Consider the following 18,560-nt stretch of genomic DNA (forward strand, 5'->3'; position numbering starts at 1 on the left):
AGGGCAAGGAGAGGAAAATTGCTTCATCTTGGAGCAGACAGTGGAACTGGGAGGCGATTAGGGAACCAGATCTCCAACCTGAGCAACTTGCCTGGAGAGAGAAAAAAGTCTCATACATATACATAGAGGCACTGGTATTTTTCCATAAAAGAGGGTGTTTCCTTAAAATTAATACAAAGCAAATTCATTTCAGTTTATTGAGACTGCCATGAACTTTCTCATGTAGGAAATGCCATGAAAATATTACCATAAGATGAGGTTTTTGTAAGCGTAAAAAAGTACTCTTTGCAAAGGTTGGAAAACACTTGTCTACAGCAGTGGTCTCCAAACGAGAATTAGCTTCCTTATCACTAAAAAGAATCTGAGCAAACGCGCTCTGTACAGTATTTACGATGTACAAGGGCACTGATATATTCTGTAATGTAAATATTCATAAACATAAAAACAAAGCTAAGATAAGGGGGTAGCAGTGAAGTGTTGACTTTCCCTACACCTATGGCACCTGCACACCTGGAGACGTATATGCACCTCACATTGCAGACCAGGGTGGATGCTGGGAGGTGAAAGGACTGACTTCCCCCTTTGGGGCTGACTTTAAAGTTTAACGAGCTGTTTTAAATCAAGATCCTCGTTCAGTTTGCTTAAGCCTCGTTGGTCACCAACTCCACTTCACCTGAAGGACCCAAATGTGGGCATGGTCTAGTGGAGACAAGGACCTCCAGGACTTGTTAGCTGCTGAGCTCAGAGGAGAAGTATTCCTCCTGGGCTCTCAGCGGGCACCGGGCACTGGGGGGCGGAGGGGCCGGTGTGCAGAGCCCAGAGCAGCCTTCTCTGGTTTCCATTCACGAGTCCAGGTTCACCGTTCTCCTTCCCACAGACACAGGGAGGCATCTCGGTCTGGTTCCTGGGCTCCCTCCTGACATCCTCCCCAGGGCCCGCCATGCTGTGGAAACAGATGGAAGTAATTGTGCTCATAAGAGCCTGTGCTTACAGAGGGCCTTTCTCAGCAAGCTCAAACACAGCGCTCTGGCCTCGCCCGGCTCCTTCTTGGACCACCTCCGTGCATTTTGTAAAGGGACAGCTTCTGTGAGTATTGTTGTCATTTTACAGTTGGAGGATGGAGAAGCTTTTTGGGTTGAAAAGGTCACGTGGCGTCAGCGGCAGAATTGGGGGTGGGATACTCGGCTCCCACTCCTGTCTGTCAGAGATTTTCAAACAGAGGCCTCCGACCGTTGCTGGGTGGTTTCAAGGAAGCACTTGGGAAGATTCCTGGAGCCTGTGCCTCTAGAGCAGGGGTGGGGAACCTTTTTTCTGCCAAGGGCCATCTGGATATTTATAACATCACTAGCGGCCCAGTGCACGAATTCATGCACAGGTGGGGTCCCTCTGGGTGGCCTGCAGGGATCGGGCCAAAACCCGCAGTCCAATGCTGCCTGCAGCTCCTACCTGCTGTTACCGCTCATCCCGGCCCCACTATGCCTGCCGTGGGCTCGAGCCCAATCAGTCCTGATCGGGAGAGCGTCTGGTGCCCTCCCAAGGGGAGTGGCCTATGGGATTGGGCTGAAACTGGCTCTCCGACATCACCCGAGGCGTCCTGGATTGTGAGAGGGCACAGGCCAGGCTGAGGGACCCCACCAGTGCACGATCAGGCTGGGGAGGAACCACGGGAGGACTTCAGGGTGTGTCTGGCCCATCTCAGTCCCCAAGGGCCACGGGACCCCAGCAGCGAGCTAACCTACCGGTCGGAGCATCTGCCCCCTGGTGGTCAGAGCACGTCATAGCGAGTGGTTGAGCAGCCTTAGCATATCATTAGCCTAGTACGCTTTGATTGGTTGTTCGGTTGTTCTGCCGTTCTGTCTATTTGCATATATTACCCTTTTATTATATAGAATTTGCAGGCCATACAAAATTATCAACTTAAAAAAATAGCATGCAATATTTGGTCAAACATTTAATTATCTCACCCCTAATACCTTGGCAGGGCCAGACCCCATGATTTCTCGGGCCACTCGAAGCCTGTGAAGGGTATCTCATGTTCATGGATCACCCTGAGCCCTCTGTGAGCCCCTGTGTCCCAGCCCCTCTCCTCTCTCCACCTCCCCCTGTCTATCTTCTTTGGCCTGATGCTCAACTTGCAGAATCTGATATGTAGCCTTCCCCTGTCTTGCCCTTAGCTGGGGGCTATTGAAAATGTGGGAAATGGAAGGATATTTGGGAATTACGGGGATTTTCTTTCCTGCTATTTGCCTCTCGCCAAAAAGCAGCTTTGCTTGGCCTTTCTACATTACCACGAAAGTCCCTTTCAGCAGAATTAGCTCCTCTCTTACCATCATAGGATCCGCCTTGGGAAGTGAGCGTAACTGCTGTCCTGCAGGAGACGCCTCTAGCGAAGAGCTAGTATAATTTCCAGTTCCCGTTCACTCTCCCCAGACTCACCAGCCACCCCAGCCTGGCTTCACCCCACCTCCACAGGAAACCCGAGGCCCTGACCCTCTTCCAAAGAACTCGCCCTGCTTGATGATGTGCACCCATGGGGAGCAGAGAACAGAGTGAAGGGCCGTTTTCCAGTGCTGCTGTGTTTTCCCACGGAGCCCTTCTGTGTGCTTATCACCTGCTGACCCTGGGCAGTGGGGGCATGTGTGGGCCTGGACTTTTCACTGGCAGCGGGGCCTATTTCCACCTGCAGAAGCAGAGAGAAGCAGGAACCAGCTGGAAGAATTATATAAGGGAGGCCTTGGTGGATTGCACGTCTCAGAGAAAGACCTAACAATTGCTTTGGGCGGTTAAGAGCTGGGCTTAGAAACCTTAGGCTTTTATGAACGAGGCCTGGAACTGCATGGTTGTTCTGGGCTCTGTGTTTGGTGGGAAAATATTCAGAGAGAACAAACAAAAAAACAGACTAAAATGATAATAAAAGAGGTTTGTATTTACCAAATGCTTTCACCCGGGCCTGAGCTTTATGTGCACGACCCCATTTAACCTCAGAACCACCACTGAGGTCATTGGTACAGCTGTTACTGCATTAGAGAGAAGGCAAGGAAACTGAAGCTGGGGTTGAGCACACTGAGTGGGTGGGCTTTAGTGCTGGGTCCATGATCTGACCTCACGGACCCTTAGTCCTTCCGCATACTGTCTCACCTTTATTCTAAAATGATGTGGGGTTTTTAATGAATTGCCACCTACTTTTGTCATCACGTGTCATTAAAAGATGAAGAAGGAGGCCCTGGCCCACGTGACTCAGTTGGTTGGAGCATCGTCCCATACACCGAAAGGTCTTGTGTTTGATTCCTGGACAGGGCACATATGCTCTCTCTCTCTCCCTCTCTCTCTCTCTCTACCTGTCCCTCCCTCTCTAAAAATCAATAAACACCTCCTCGGGTGAGGATTTTTTAAAAAGATGAGGAAGAACACTTAATGAAGACAATTTTTTGGTGGCCCGTGAAAGCTAGGCCCGGCATGTGCATTTTTAAGGAAGTTCTCTGTTCCTTGTGGAAACAAAGTTCCTGGGAGTTGTTCATGCCCGAACAAGACTTGACTGCTTTGCATTTGAGTGAGGGATCCTCTGAGAATCAGAATATCTAGATATGACAGTGGGCCCATCAGATTATCAGAAGAAGAAAAGAATAATGAAAGGTTTAGTGTGCCCTAGATTTTTCAAATATCTTCACGTCCTAAAAAGTGATCTGTTTCCTAAACTGTAAGCACTTGGCATCCGTAGGGTAGATGACTGAGTGGTAAATAAATGAAACACATGAGGCATGCCTGCCTTCTCTAAACAGCCGTGAGTCTGGAAATCAAGTGGGAAATGGCTGGGAGATGATTAAATGTCCAGAGTTAAATCAAACTACCGACCTAAGTCCACGGCCATAAATGAGCGCCTATTGAATATCTACTACTGTCATAAAGGGCATTGCCTAAGCTTTCCGTGCCTAATGTGAAAGATAGCCTAGTTTCCTTTTTCAGAATAAATTCTAGTGTACATTTCATTCATTCATTCATTCATTCCACAGTATTTATTGAGTACCAGGTTTGTCCATACACTGTTCTTAAGTGTTTGAATGTTAACCAAGTGTCACTGCAGCCTGGGCACTGTTCTAAATGCTTTCCATAATTTATTCTATATAGTCCTCACCATGAGCCTAGGAGGAGGCATGTTTAGTATTTTCATTGTAATGGAGCTAAAGGAGAGAAGAGCCAGGATTGGGTCATCTGAATCCGTAGCTCACCATCTGTACCACAGAGTCATGTCTAATAGTGACCAAATATCGGGTGAGGGTAAATCTCATGTCCCGTTCTGAAGGTGGGGAAATAGGCAACATTGTTCAGGCTAGACAACTTGGCTGACGTCTCCCCGCCAGCTCTTGACGAGAGGTGTTATCATTCTCTAACTTCTGCTCTTATGGTCAAGGGAATGAATGGTCTGATTGGTCAAAAACATTTTTGTAAAGAATTATCAGATAACATGCTGGTGATCTTTTGATTGTTAATTGTAATCTTCAGAAAAGGAGAAACCTTTCCGCTTAAAATAAAAGTAACTATTGCAGAATGCCTTACATAAGATAATTTTATACACATAAATGTTTAATTCAACTTGGGAATATAAAGATGGGGGCAAGGGGAGAAGGGAAACAGTATTGATTGTGTATCTACTGCATGTTAGGTGATTTTACATATAATTTTAATCTAATCTGCACAGCAACCTTCGCAGCAATGTAGGTATTCTTAACCTTGTTTGGAAGAAAATGTAGGCTCTTGGAGTTTGACCATAAATGGAGTATTTGACCCAGTGATCCCACTTCTAGGAATATATCCCAAGGAACTAGGAACACCAATCAGAAAGGATATATGCACCCCTCTGTTCATAGCGGCACAATTTACAATAGATAAGATTTGGAAACAGCCTAAGTGCCCATCAGCAGATGAGTGGATTAGAAAACTGGTACATCTACACAATGGAACACTACACTGCGGTAAAAAGGAAGGAATTCTTACTATTTGCAACAGCATGGATGGAAGTGAAGAGCATTATGCTAAGTGAAATAAGCCAGTCAAAGATAAGTATCACATGATCTCACTCATTTATGGAATATAATGAACAACATAAACTGATGAACAAAAACAGATCCAGAGACAGAGAAGCATCAATCAGACTGTCAAACCTCAGAGGGAAGGTAGGGGAGGGTGAGGGTAAGGGGGAGAGATCAACCAAAGGACTTGTATGCATACATATAAGCCTAACCAATGGACACAGACACCAGGGGGGTGAGGGCATGAGTGGGGTGGGGGGGGCAATGGGGGGATAAGGACACATATGTAATACCTTAATCGATAAAGAAATTAAAAAAAAATAAAGCTAATAATTGTGGAAACCAGCTTTGAACTCCTCATGTTCTCATTGTGCCGTGCTATCTCTAGAAAGATAGACGGTAATGAAATACTAGCTTATTCTCATTTTAAATATTACATTCCCCATTTTGGGGGGGGGGGGACTTGAAAACTGGGCAGATATGAAAGAGAAAATAAAAATCAATTATAATATCACCACCCATAAATAAATTATATAAACATATACATATATATATGTGTGTGTGTATAAAATGTTCATACCAGTTATGTAAATATGCATGTCAATATCATATTTTAAGTACAGTTTTACAACTGTTTTAAACTTAGCATATTTTGAATGTACCCCCTTATTAGTGAGTCCAAGAAGAATACATGATTTTTAATGTCTGAAGTACTTTCCTGGATGATGTACCATGATTTATTTAACCTCCTCCTTTGGGGAGGATAGTTACAATGTTTTCTCTATCCTCTCATTTTAAACTAAGGAGGAATAAGCTAAATCAAACAAAACAAAGCAAAACTTCCTTAGGCCTGAAAGAGAGGGAGCCAGAGGCAATAAAATTTTATTTTGATTTTAGAAAATTTATGTTTATGGGTAAATTATCCCATCTTGTGAATTGCTGGACGCCATCTTTCCCATTTGCTTTTTATAAAACTCGGCTGCAGCAGGACATATTAATGGGTTTGATGAATGGTAGGCAGTGGAATCCAGTGGGTAGAAGGCAGGTTAATTGGTGTTTGTTTACAGCAAGGCCGGGTTTTGAGCCAACCACGGAGACGATTGGCCTATGAAGGCCAAATTGTTTAGTTCTTAGAATCAGTTTTGTGTCTGCAAAGCAAGTGGCCTCTCTCTGACTTTCCCTCTTCATTCCTTTTCTTTTTTTAAAAAAATGGTTTTATTGCATTTAGAAAGGGAGAGAGAGAAACATCATGAATCAATGACTGGCTGCCTCCTGCACGCCCCCTGCTGGGGACTGAGCCCACAACCTGGGGAAGGTGCCCTGACCAGGAATCAAACCAGCAACCTTTCAGTGCCCGGGACAAAGCTCAACCAACTGAGCCACCCGGCCAGGGCTCTTTGTTCCTTTTCTAGGAGAGCTTCCTTGGCCGCCCACAGGTGGAACCTAGCTCTGGCCTACTTCGCAGAGGCAACTAGCAAGGTTATTGCTGCAGAGGGTGATAGGACAGCGCATGTGGTCACTCTACCCGCGGAAATGGCTCCGATGGAGCGGCAGGGAGGACCCCGCCCAGGCCATCCAGTCCTTGCAGCCGGTTGGTGGGCTGGCTGGAGCCCCAGCCAGCTGGCTGGTTCGGCCCTGGGCCTGCTTCCCAGGGCCAGGGAAGCTCAGGCTTCTGCAAAGAACAAGGGGTGGGACTGGTTTCCCTTTAACCCCGACTTCCCTCCGGATTTACACAGGAGCCCTTCCTCAGCCTTCAGTGGCCCGGGCGGAGGACAGGGACGCAGGGTGGTGCACCTGCTGCGTGACCTGATGGGAGGCAGCTTTCCCCTCCCAGCTCCCCACCCCCTGTCGGTGCTGGGAGAGGGAGCCGCTGCATGGGCTCAGGGAAAAAGCCATGTGGCAGTGGACTTAGATCTTCAGCAAGTATAAAGGGCTTTACAACGAAGAATCATGGTATTTTGATAAAAAGGCCCTACATTAAAGGTTTGTTTTGCAGCTGTGATTCAAAGTAATTTGGCAGCTCAAATACTTTTGGCTTGCCATCTAAGTCAAAGAAAGAGCTCCCTGGTCTTGAGGGAGAAAACCAGACTAGTACAGCATGTCAGACTTGAGGCCCTCGGGCCACATGCCTCGTTTATTTGGCCCGTGTTAGCCTTTGAGTTTGACATGCTTGCTCTAGTACCACTTCCCGTAGGCGTCTGTGCCAAAGCCCAGATAGAAAGATAGGAACGAAAGGAAAGGAAGAAAGGAAAGGAAGGAAGAGAGAAAGAAAGAAAGAAAGAAAGAAAGAAAGAAAGAAAGAAAGAAAGAAAGAAAGAAAGAAAGAAAGAAAGAAAGAAAAGAAGGAAGGAGAGAGAGAGAGAGAGAGAGAGAGAGAGAGAGAGAGAGAGAAGAGAGAAAGAAAGAAAGAAAGAAAGAAAGAAAGAAAGAAAGAAAGAAAGAAAGAAGAGAAAGAAAGGAAACCAGCACCAAAATTGTTCTCTTGGCTTCAGAGTCTCCTGGGATAATCCATCCCAGATGGCCTGAACTCAGCTGGGTCCCTAGGTGAGCATGTGCGTTTTGCCCTGCCTCCTCTGCTTTGCCCCGCCTCCTCTCCTTGCCCCGCCCCCTCTGCTTTGCCCCGCCTCCTCTGCAGCCCAGGGCAGCCCTCCTGCACTCTCAGCAGCCAGGAGCCCAGGCATGGCCTCCTAAAGCCTCTGCACAGAAGTGCAAGCAGAAGGAGCCCCTTGGACTAGGAGTTCATCCCAAGGTGAAATGCTGGTTCCAGGGGCCTCAAGTAGGATTTTACTGTATAGAAACAGCGCCGACAATCTCAGATGTGGAAGTAAACTTTGAGACAGCTTAGTCTAACTTTTCCCTATATCAGACAAGTTCTTCAGTTTTAATCGTTTACATATCAAGCTCCTCCTAAGCACCAGGAAGCAGGAAAGTGCGGGGCCTCACCTCCACCTTAGTCCCTGTCCGCCACTGAGAAGCTGGAAGGCCCCGATTGGCCCTGATCGCTGGCCAGGCCTAGGGACCCTACCAGTGCATGAATATATATATACACATACACACATATATACTAGTATATACATATATACACATATATGCTTTTTAAAAATTAATATATATAATTATATATATATATATATATATATATATATATATTAGAAATAGTCAGAGATTTAAATTTTGGTAAATAAAACCTTACATTGTCTTTAGAACCAACACAGAGAAGCTACCTAAGGTTCGGTTTTATGCAAAGGGGTGTAGCACATGCTTACATTAAAGGTGCAAGAATACTTTTGGACCCCTGGCCGGGTAGCTCCGTTGGTTAGAGCGTTGTCCTGATACACCAAGGTTGCAGGTTTGATCCCTAGTCAGGGCACATAGAAGAATCAATTAATGAATGCATAAATAAGTGGAACAACAAATCGATATTTCTCTCTCTCTCTCTCTCTCTCCTTCCCTCCCACTCTTCCTCCTGCTTTATAAAATCAATAAATCACAAAATCTAGAAAAAGAAGGCTTTTATAGTTTGGTAAAGAATTTGGGCCCCACTTCAGCACATAACGAAGTCTTTATGACCAATGACTATCTCATCAGCAAACTATTTTATCTGATCATAGAAACATGACTTCAACACATCCGTATGCGAGTGTTCCTTTATGGTTCCTGGTAGGGAAGCGCTCTAGTTCTGGAGACAGACAAACCTGGGATCAAACCCCAGCGCCAACACTTTGTAGCTACGTGTAATCCTGGTTTCCTCATCCATTGGCTGGGGCTGAGAGTAGTGCTACCTCTTCGTGTTGCTGTGAGAAGGATATAATGTATGTAGTTAGCACAGTGCCTGGCCCTATAGCAGTCATGTAACACATAACAGGTAACAGCTATTTACATTTTTACTGAGACACAGGCTTTGACTTTATTACCTTCTAGTCACACCACCGGTATATGAAGCAAAAGGAGACAGAGACTAGGACACGAAAAGCTACCACCACACTGATGTGAAACATCTCAGAAGTGAGCCTCATGGACAAGACCGTCTGGCACAGTTACTTGAATCCAAAGAAGATAACATTCGCTGTGGAAATTGTGTCCTCCCAGGGACCTGCAGGCTTTAGGCGAGGGGATCCTGCCATCTTGTGGTGGGAGAGGCCCAATGCTCATCTCCAATTGCTGTCCCCGCCAGGGGCCGCGCTCAGACCTTGGCCTGCCTCTGATTTGATGAGAGCCCTGGGCAATTGATTTCATTTGTGCCCATTCTCCAAAACTGGAATCACATGACCTTTTGGTTTACTGAGAAGGAAGGCAAAGTGGCAGGTAGTGTTCTGTATCTTAGTAGAGAATGAATCAGTCTTAGTGGGTTTTACATATGAAAAAACCTCAAGTTGTTCATAAAATTTGGTATCTCATATTTCTGGGGAACAGACTGTTTCCCCAAATAGGGGCTATGAAAACCACACTGTGCAGGCTTGAGCTCTACATAGGAGTTGACCGAGGAACACTTAACAGAAACCGTATTTCTGGACCAGATGACTTCAGCTCCAGTCCAACCCTCCAGTGTTAGGAGCCCAGAGCCCGGAACTCGTTATGGCTGGAGATGGCGAAGATGGATCCTCTTTTCAGCACTTCTAGGCCCCTGGCTGTGAATCTCTGCTCTGGAGAAGAAATCACCTGAAAATCAGGAACTAGATAAAAGGCCCTACATTACATGTTTGTTTTGCAGCTGTGATTCAAAGTAATGCGGCAGCTCAGATACCCTTGGCTTGCCATCTAAGTCAAGGAAAGAGCTCCCTGCTCTTGAGGGAGAAAACCAGACAAGTGCAGCATGTCAGACTGGAGGCCCTCGGGCCACATGCCTCATTTATTTGGCCCGTGTTAGCCTTTGAGTTTGACATGCTTGCTCTAGTACCATTTCCCGAGGCCTTTTAGAAGAGCTGGCATTTTAGAGGTATGGTCTCCTGGGGAAATAGTCGCCTCAGACTGAATTCAGCCCTCAGGCTCTGCAAGGCAGCGAGTGGGTGCTGGAAGGAGGAAGAGGAGGCCAGAACCTTATAAATAAAGTCCACTAACCGTCTTCACCTCTCCTCCAGGTCTTCTCCTGGCAGTAAAGAGGAAACCTCTGCACAAGGCAGCCGCCGATAAAGCCAACCTGGCCGGTAACAGAAATTCTGGGCCACAACGTGTATTATCAACACTGAGCGCAGTGGCAGATCAAAAGCAGAGCTAGGGACTCCAGGGAAAAGAGGTCTCCCCAGCAGCAGCAGCGTTACAGGTAAAATAACCCAGAGCTCTTGGAAACCAGGAACCGGATCTGTAATTTCAGGGACAGCAGTATGTGTTTTAGACACATGCTTTCTTTGGGTTAGTTTATTTTCACTGGGACTCCATTTCCTTCCATTTCCCCTTTTCTAACTCTAATTCCATTCCTTTCAGTTCTCTCCCTCTCTTAGACATTCTACCATAACTAAGTAGTTTATTGGTGAATATTTGAATATACTATTTGGAAGTATTTTTAACCAAAACCTGTTTGAGGTCAGCAAAACAGCTTTGTTTAATCTTAGACACCTGCCCTGATCTGATTTACTAAAGTCATCCAATGTTAGTCATACAGGACTTTCGATTCTTAACCATGAAAAGCTAAGGACGGGAGAGATCAGCCTGTCCGAGGTCAGCCTGGTGATTACAAAGCCGACTCCCTGGATCACACAGATGATTACTCTTCCCATCCCACTGTACTGACCCCACAAAACTAGATTAAATAGACTGTTCTAGGAAAGAAATGCTCATGGGGATTGTTTAAAAAAACACACTCTTAGCCCCTGAGCAAGTAAGTGTGTATCTAGAACAGCCGTGGGCAAACTATGGCCCACGGGCCGGATCCGGCCGTTTGAAATGAATAAAACTAAAAAAAAAAAAAAAAAAGACCTTACCCTTTTATGTAATGATGTTTACTTTGAATTTATATTAGTTCACACAAACACTACATCCATGCTTTTGTTCCGGCCCTCCGCTCCAGTTTAAGAACCCATTGTGGCCCTCGAGTCAAAAAGTTTGCCCACCCCTGGGCTAGGGCATGAAGTCCCTCACTTTTAAGAAACCACATGAGAATGCTCAGTACACTACAACCTAATGTAAACTTGCATTCTCACTGGGAAAACTAGATGGGAACCAAGTTACTTTCCATCCACTCAGTGGAATGAGCAACCTGGATAATCCAATCTAATCTCTGATGTTTCTAACTGGCTGAGTCAATGTTGTCACACACAACTCTTACATTCTTCTCAGTCAGCTAATGGCACTGACATTTTTAAGGTCATGAGCCTTAGCTATTTTCCTACAATCTCGGTGCCAAATTAGAAACAAAACAAAACAAAAACCAAGCCCAGATCAGACTGTTCCACACACTGGTTTTAATAGACACTTATTAGCAACCTGTCCTGTGCTCAGTGAAGCCCTTCTCTGTTTCCATTCACTCACCACAGTCCAGGAAAGGCCCACTTAAGGTGAACTTGATAATATTCCAGGGAGGGGACTGTCCTACACAGTCAACAAGAAGCAACCAGAAATCCTTGGACAACATGATAAGAAGCAAGACCTTTTAGGGGCAAGCGTCAGGTACGAGGCCTGAAGGTACAGGCTAGCAAGCATGTCAAACTCGAGGCCCGTGGGCCACATGCCTCGTTTATTTGGCCCATGTTAGCCTTTGAGTTTGACATGCTTGGGCTACAGGCTTCACTACATCCTTATCTCCTTTTCCTGCAAGGATGGGGAAGTACTCTGAAATAATTTACTAAGTTCACATACCCTGAATACTTGTAGTTTTACCAATGAGAGTCACTAATATCTACTAGATTGATCAACAAACTACTAATTTCAAAAGGAAAACCTACTTCAAACATTTGGTCTGTTAACTATCCAAGCCTCTGACGGTGACGGATCCATGGCACCAGGATCACCTAGAGCAGCTGCCTGTGGCATTTCTGGTCAGAGCACAGCTGTCCAGTCCTGGAGCAGGAAGTCCACGGCAGAGCTACCAACTGCTGCGGGGAGCATGTAAGCTGACACGGGTACAAAACCCCATCCAGTACATAACTGGGAAAAGGAGAAGCCTATGCCATTTCCCAATTTCTCAGGACCCCAAAGGTTTTGTTTTGGGCAGGGAGCAGGCACAGGCAGTGTGGGGCAGGGAGCAGGCATAGGCAGTGTGGAGGTGGGACAGGGAAGGGGCAGGCACAGGCAGTGTGGAGGTGGGATAGAGAAGGGGCACAGGGAAGATGTGCTGGGCAGTCACTGTGACTAACTCCTACTAGAACTACTTGATGACACCACAGAAATCCCAGAGCTTCTTATAAAATGACTAGGGGCCCGGTGCACGAAATTCATGCACTGGGTGGAGGGCGGGGGAGTGTCCCTCAGCCCAGCCTGCCCCCTCTCACATACTGGGAGCCCTCAGGCGTTGACCCCCATCACCCTCCAATCGCAGGATCGGCCCCTTGCCCAGGCCTGATGCCTCTGCCAGAGGTGTCAGGCCTGGGCAGGGGACCCTCATTTCCCCCCGATCACTGGTTCTGCCCCCCGCCCAGGCCTGATGCCTCTGGCCCAGGATTCAGGCCTGGGCAGGGGACCCCCCCTCTCCCCGCAATCACCGGCTCAGCCCTCGCCCAGGCCTGATGCCTAGGCCAGAGGCGTCGACCCCCATCACCCTCCGATCGCCTGATCGGCCCCTTGCCCAGGCCTGGCGCCTCCGCCAGAGGTGTCAGGCTTGGACAGGGGACCCCCATCTCCCCCTGATCACTGGCTCTGACCACAGCCCAGGCCTGATGCCTCTGGCCCAGGAATCATGCCTGGGCAGGGACCCCCATCTCCCTCTGATCGCTTGCTCCACCCCCTGCCCAAGCCTGACGCCTCTGACCCGGGCTTCAGGCCTGGGCAAGGGGACCCTCATATCCCCCCCAATCACCAGCTCCGCCCCCCAGCCCCCTCTGATTGCTGGCTCCGTCCCCCGCCCAGGCCTGATGCCTCGGCCAGAGGAGTTGACCCTCATCACCCTCTGATCGCCGATCACCGGATCGGTCCCTTGCCCAGGCCTGAGGCCTCCGGCAGAGGTGTCAGGCCTGGGCAGGGGACACCCAGCTCCCACCATTCCTGGCTCCGCCCCTGCTACCCACGATCTCTGGCACCGCCCCTGCCAAGACCTAAGGCCTCTGGTGGAGGCATTAGTCCTGGGCAGGAGACCCCCAGCTGCTCACGATTGCTGACTCCGCCCCTGCCCATGCCTAACGCCTCTGGCCGAGGCCTTAGGCCTGGGCAGGAGACCCCCAGCTCCCCGAGATCTCCCGCTCTGCCCCTGCCTAGACCTAATGCCTCTGACCGAGGCCTTAAGCCTGGGCCGGGGACCCCCAGCTCCCCGCGGTTGCAGGCTCCGCCCCTGCCCAGGCCTAACGCCTCTGGCCAAGGCATTAGGTCTGTGTAGGGGACCCCCAGCTCCCCAGGATTGCAGGTTCCACCCCTGCCCAGGCCTAACGTCTTTGGCCAAGGCATTAGGCCTGGGCAAGGGATCCCTAGCTCTCCAGACTGCCGGCTCCGTCCCTGCCCAGTTCCCATTGCTGGCTCCACCCTTGCTTCCCGCTATCACTGGCCGGGCGGCAAAGGCGCCCAGTTCTCTGATCACAGCTGGGGGGCAGGGCAAAGGCAGCCCCTGGCTCTTAGCTCCCCCCTGGGTTTCTGATCACCGTCAGTGGCAGGGGGCTTCTTCCGTCCTTTCCCTTTCGCCTCCCAGCATTGTGCCTACATATGCAAATTACCCGCCATCTTAGTTGGCAGTTAATTTGCATATCACCCTGATTAGCCAATGGGAAGGGTAGCGGTCGTACGCTAATTACCATGTTTCTCTTTTATTAGATAGGATTGTGTTACTTATTTTTATTATAAAAAGTAGAATTTAACAAATAATTTTTATTATTTTGAATCATTTTACCTACTAGAGGCCCGGTGCACAAATTTGTGCATGGGTTGGGGGTCCAGCCAGCCCTCCAGCCAGGGGGAGGGGCCGTGGGCTGTTGGCCTGAAGGCCCTGCCCCTTGGTTGAACATGAGGTTGAACTCCAGGTCCAGGGGGCAATTTGCATATTAACCTTTTATTATATAGGATTCTGGGTGTAAGTACCTTATCAAATAGGGAATAAGCATATTAAAAATGGAAAAACAGTACTGACCCATTCATGATAAGCACAATTTTACTAAAACGGAAATGAAATAAACTTCAAAAAGGCAAAACTAAAGGTCTTAAAAGTAAGATTATGTTCTTCTCTATCTGATGCGAACTTGTAGTCATAGAGCGTCCTGCTAACTGAGAAAGTACTCCCCCTAGTGCTCTTTCATAGGAGCTAGAGTTAAACTAGCCAATTCCTAGGTCATAGAACACACATAATAGGGAAGTCTTTATTACATCACTAGTACTTCAATGTTAGCGATTTAAAAAAGAATCAAATTCATTAGCTTCTAAATTCTAAATAGCTAAAGATAGATGTAGCTAAAATAAGTCTTAACTGTGCAAAAATGCCAATCTCTTATTAGACCAGTTGATATTTTAAATTCTTCATAGGTTCAACTTTTAAAAAAACACTAGACCAAAATAAATTCAGAGCTAAATAATGGGAATTAAATAGTGACTAATAAGATGAAGTGGAAGTTCTTTCATCATCTAATATTTACTGAATGCCTGTTATATGCTGGGTACCTTTCTAGTGACATACCAGTGAACAAAAATCAAAAATAACCGCACTGTTTTCAATTTAAAGGGAAACTGTCTAGTCCTTGACATGTTGATTGATGAAATGGTTTCATAATTGTTTGTTTACTTATTTCAGAGAGGAAGGGAGAGGGAGAGAGAGATAGAAACACCAATGATGAGAGAGTGTCATTGATTGGCTGTCTCCTGCACACCCGCTACTGGATATCAAGCCCGAAAACCAGGCGCGTGAATCGTGTTTTAATTTGTTCTGTTCTTGGTGTTTATCTAAACAAAAAATATTTGGACATTTAGATTTATTCACTTCCTTCTTGAACACATACTATACTTTACAAAACTCCAATTTCTTTTGTGCCTACCAGCCAGGCATCCTGAGATTGCCTGGGGGACGTGTTAGCTGGTATATACTCACCCTGGGCTCAATACAGACTGGGAATGTGTTTGGGAACAGTGCGTACAGCTGTCCAGGGGAGTCTTTCTCTGAAGTGCTTGGCTCCAATTCTCTCCAAACCAATCTCCCAGATGCTGTGTGGCCCATTTTAAAGGGTGGCATTCCAAATATACCCTCCAGTTGTGGTGAATATTATTTAGTGGTTCTCAACCATCAATAGGAGGGGCCACTTTTATTTTGGGGGAGGATGGTCATAATGACAGCCTTAGTAGGTCAGGACCAGGGAGGCTAGATGAATCTTGCATTGGGATGAGTTTTTCCCCATGAAGAACCATCCCACCCAAAAGGCCAATCAATGGTGCCTTCCCACCGACACACACGAAGCTGTTGTCACCTGGTACAGAAACTTCATTTTAGATGTTTTTTTTCCTACTAGTAAACAGGTCAGACAATTTCAGTATTATACTTTATTAAATATCTACATCCCACAAAATTATTTCATTGTGAATTACTCAAGAAATACAAAATCACGCAATGGCTTGCTCCACCTTGGTTTAGTTGAGAAACGCTTATAGGGAAATAGAAGGAATTAGAAAGTACTCACTGCAGGACTCACTATACTGGATAGTTTGGAGAACAAGAAAACCTCTAACTCTGAAGACTATTTTGTATCTTGTTCATGTCTTCAAAATAAATACTTTAAAAATAAGTCATATATTCAGACTTGTTTGGTGATGCCTAAGTTTCAGAAAGTTTGTGGAGAAATTACAAAGAAAAGCAACCACTTCAATGTAATCAAATGCTTTTTTTTTTCTCCAGTATCCTTTCACATAGTGGCTCTCAAACTTTGGCATACATCAGAATTTCCAGAGTTAGGGGCCTGCTTTGCTGGGCAACTCGCAGAGTTTTTGACAAGTTTCTAGGTGATGCTGATGGTGCTGGTCTGGGCATAGCCCTTTAAGAACCAGTGCTAAGATATATTCTCCAGAATTCAAACTAATAAGCAATACCCACATGCCTTTGCTTTTTTTAATAAATAAATAAAATAACATTTCACATATGGCTCCATCAAACTTTAAATTTTCAGCCTTTTGAAATGTCCTACTTAAATAGAATATATAATTTATTCATCATGGCTCTTAATAATTCCTATGAATTCAAAAAACAGGACCACAGGATAGTCCAGTACTGGGTCATCTGTGACTACAAGAAACATCTACTTCCACAGTGACTTAGGGCACAGGGATCTTGCTCCAGTCTCCTCCAGGCCTCTTCCGTTTGGGAAATGCAGTATGAAATCATAAGAATGAGAATGTGACCTATTGTGAATGTCGACATAAAATGTCACAGTGCACAGTCGTACTTAAGATTCTGAATCAGGAACTTCTTCATCAGGGCAGCAGTAATACTCCACAAAACATATCTGTCCATCTTCATTCCTGATCATGTACTGTAACGAGAGGAAGCCTCGGTTGTCTGTCCGAATAGACACCTTGCATGACAGGACCAATGCCTTCGTCGAGGGCTTCAGTAAAGAGATCTTGTATCTGTAGAGGAGTAAATAAACAGCTGTTATTTGGACGCACGTCCAACTGTGCTCAGAACTCCCAGAAAAGAACAAAAGTTAGCCAACAACTACCAAGTAGCAAGTACAATAAAATCCAATACTTAGTCAGTTTGCTAATATTTTCTCTTCATTAAAAATAATTTCATCCACTATAACCCCAAATCCCCAAGTAAACCCAGAACCTACTGTTCATTTTTTAAAAATACTACACTTTTTTCAACAGATTGAAAGTTTTAAAAATTTTAAAAAATTTATTCAATAGAAATTTGGTATTTTACCACCTCTTCATCACCAGACTGACCTGTTAACTTGGGTTTCGTTACAATTAAAGGATTCCATCAAATCAGAATCTTTGGGATAGTCAAGGTGGGAGCTTCCTGCATTCCCAAAAGTAGATAACCTACAGTAGAAAAGGAGGAAGTCATTTATTCATTGGTCCAACAGTAAGCCACACCAGGATCCAAATACAGAAGACACTGCCTTAAGAAGCGCATTCAGGTCTCCACCACGGAATCATTTCCCACAGCGGAGATGAAAGACAACCAGGAACCTTCCAGCTACCCATGCTGAGCGAGATCATATAGGTGGGGACCCTCTGAAATACTGTTTACTAGTAAGTGCCTGGAACTTTAATTCATATCACTGTTTAAGTAGGGTTCCACTGATTTGCATTTTGGTTAATATTTTAACAGACCTTGAGCAAAATATTTAACTACCTAATGCCATGAGAAGGGCCTTCAGTTCTTCTAAAGCAGATATTTAAAACCCTTTACTCATTAATATTCTGACATTATTTACAACAGTTTAAGTAGTACAACAATGAAAAGACCACTAGTTTTTAAAGTAGGAGACCGAGCTACTCATCTAGAAACCAACACTGCCTAACTCTGCAGCTATGAAGATTAACTAGTGAGTTAATTTTCCCGATCTTAAGTGCCCTGATCAATAAAAGTGTGGCAGAAGAGTAAAAGCTCGCTAAAGTTCTGAAAATTCTAAGACCCTGGATAACACTCTATGTAAGTCCTACATCCTTAGCAAATGTGTAAATAGGAAGAAGGAGTAAAGGACATTAGTTGTAAGTGCATTGCCTTTAAGTACCTGAAATAAGGCTTGTCAGGAGACATGGTGATCTGTAGGACCTCACTCGTCATATCCAATTCGGAAAATGCTTCACGGAGCCCCTCTGACTGCAGAATAATTTTGTTAATCACATTGGTGCTGCAGAAATCAAAATCCAGAGTTTCCTCAGGCTCCTGGGTATTGATTTTACAGACGGTCACCACTCCTCCTTCTTCCAGAAATAGCATCAAGGGGCAACCATAACCTTGGTAACACATTCGAAGTGCAGTTAAATTCCCTGCAATGGAAATGCATAACACTTTGGACTTAGCTGTAATCCTCTGGGTTCAGGTTTTTGTTAAATGACACATAAAACTCCTCAAGAACACTTTATCCTGCCCAATTTCTAGCATAAATGTGTGTCTCTATAAGAAAGGATCACATCTTTCCTGATGTACATACTGTCATCAGCAAATTCCAAACATAATTGCAAGAAAATTGGGAACAAAGTGTAATGTAATTCTGAAATCCTTTTCCAGGTTGGCAGAACACCTCTGAAATACCTTCTTGATTATATGTACACACAATTTCAGGACGGAGAGTACATGGTCTGATACTGCAAGTCACAGAGTTGTTGCAGAATAGACCATGATGTTTCTTGAAGGTCTAATTTGTACAACAGTGGATTGCGTTGATATTATCTGTACTAAATGCCAGTGTATTCACTATAAGCAAGCATGTCAAACCCTCAGCTAACAGGCCACGAGTTTGACGTGCT

At 45.7% G+C, this 18,560-nt stretch overlaps 1 protein-coding gene across 1 annotated transcript; it reads right to left on the bottom strand.

The window, feature by feature from the left end:
• Window positions 1–15,605: 15,605 nt before the first annotated feature.
• On the bottom strand, window positions 15,606–18,183 carry LOC139001318 (cell cycle checkpoint protein RAD1). Its single transcript, XM_070403004.1, has 3 exons — window positions 17,822–18,183; window positions 17,025–17,123; window positions 15,606–16,703 (listed from the first exon to the last, which is right to left on the bottom strand). Exons 1-3 carry the CDS (start codon window positions 18,058–18,060, stop codon window positions 16,520–16,522), a joined length of 522 nt encoding a protein of 173 aa, XP_070259105.1. The 5' UTR covers window positions 18,061–18,183; the 3' UTR covers window positions 15,606–16,519.
• Between the last annotated feature and the right edge of the window lie 377 nt (window positions 18,184–18,560).

This window comes from Myotis yumanensis, unplaced genomic scaffold (genome assembly GCF_028538775.1).
Source record: "Myotis yumanensis isolate MYYU_CA2020_CCGP unplaced genomic scaffold, mMyoYum1.0.hap1 SCAF_377, whole genome shotgun sequence".
NCBI lineage: Eukaryota > Metazoa > Chordata > Mammalia > Chiroptera > Vespertilionidae > Myotis > Myotis yumanensis.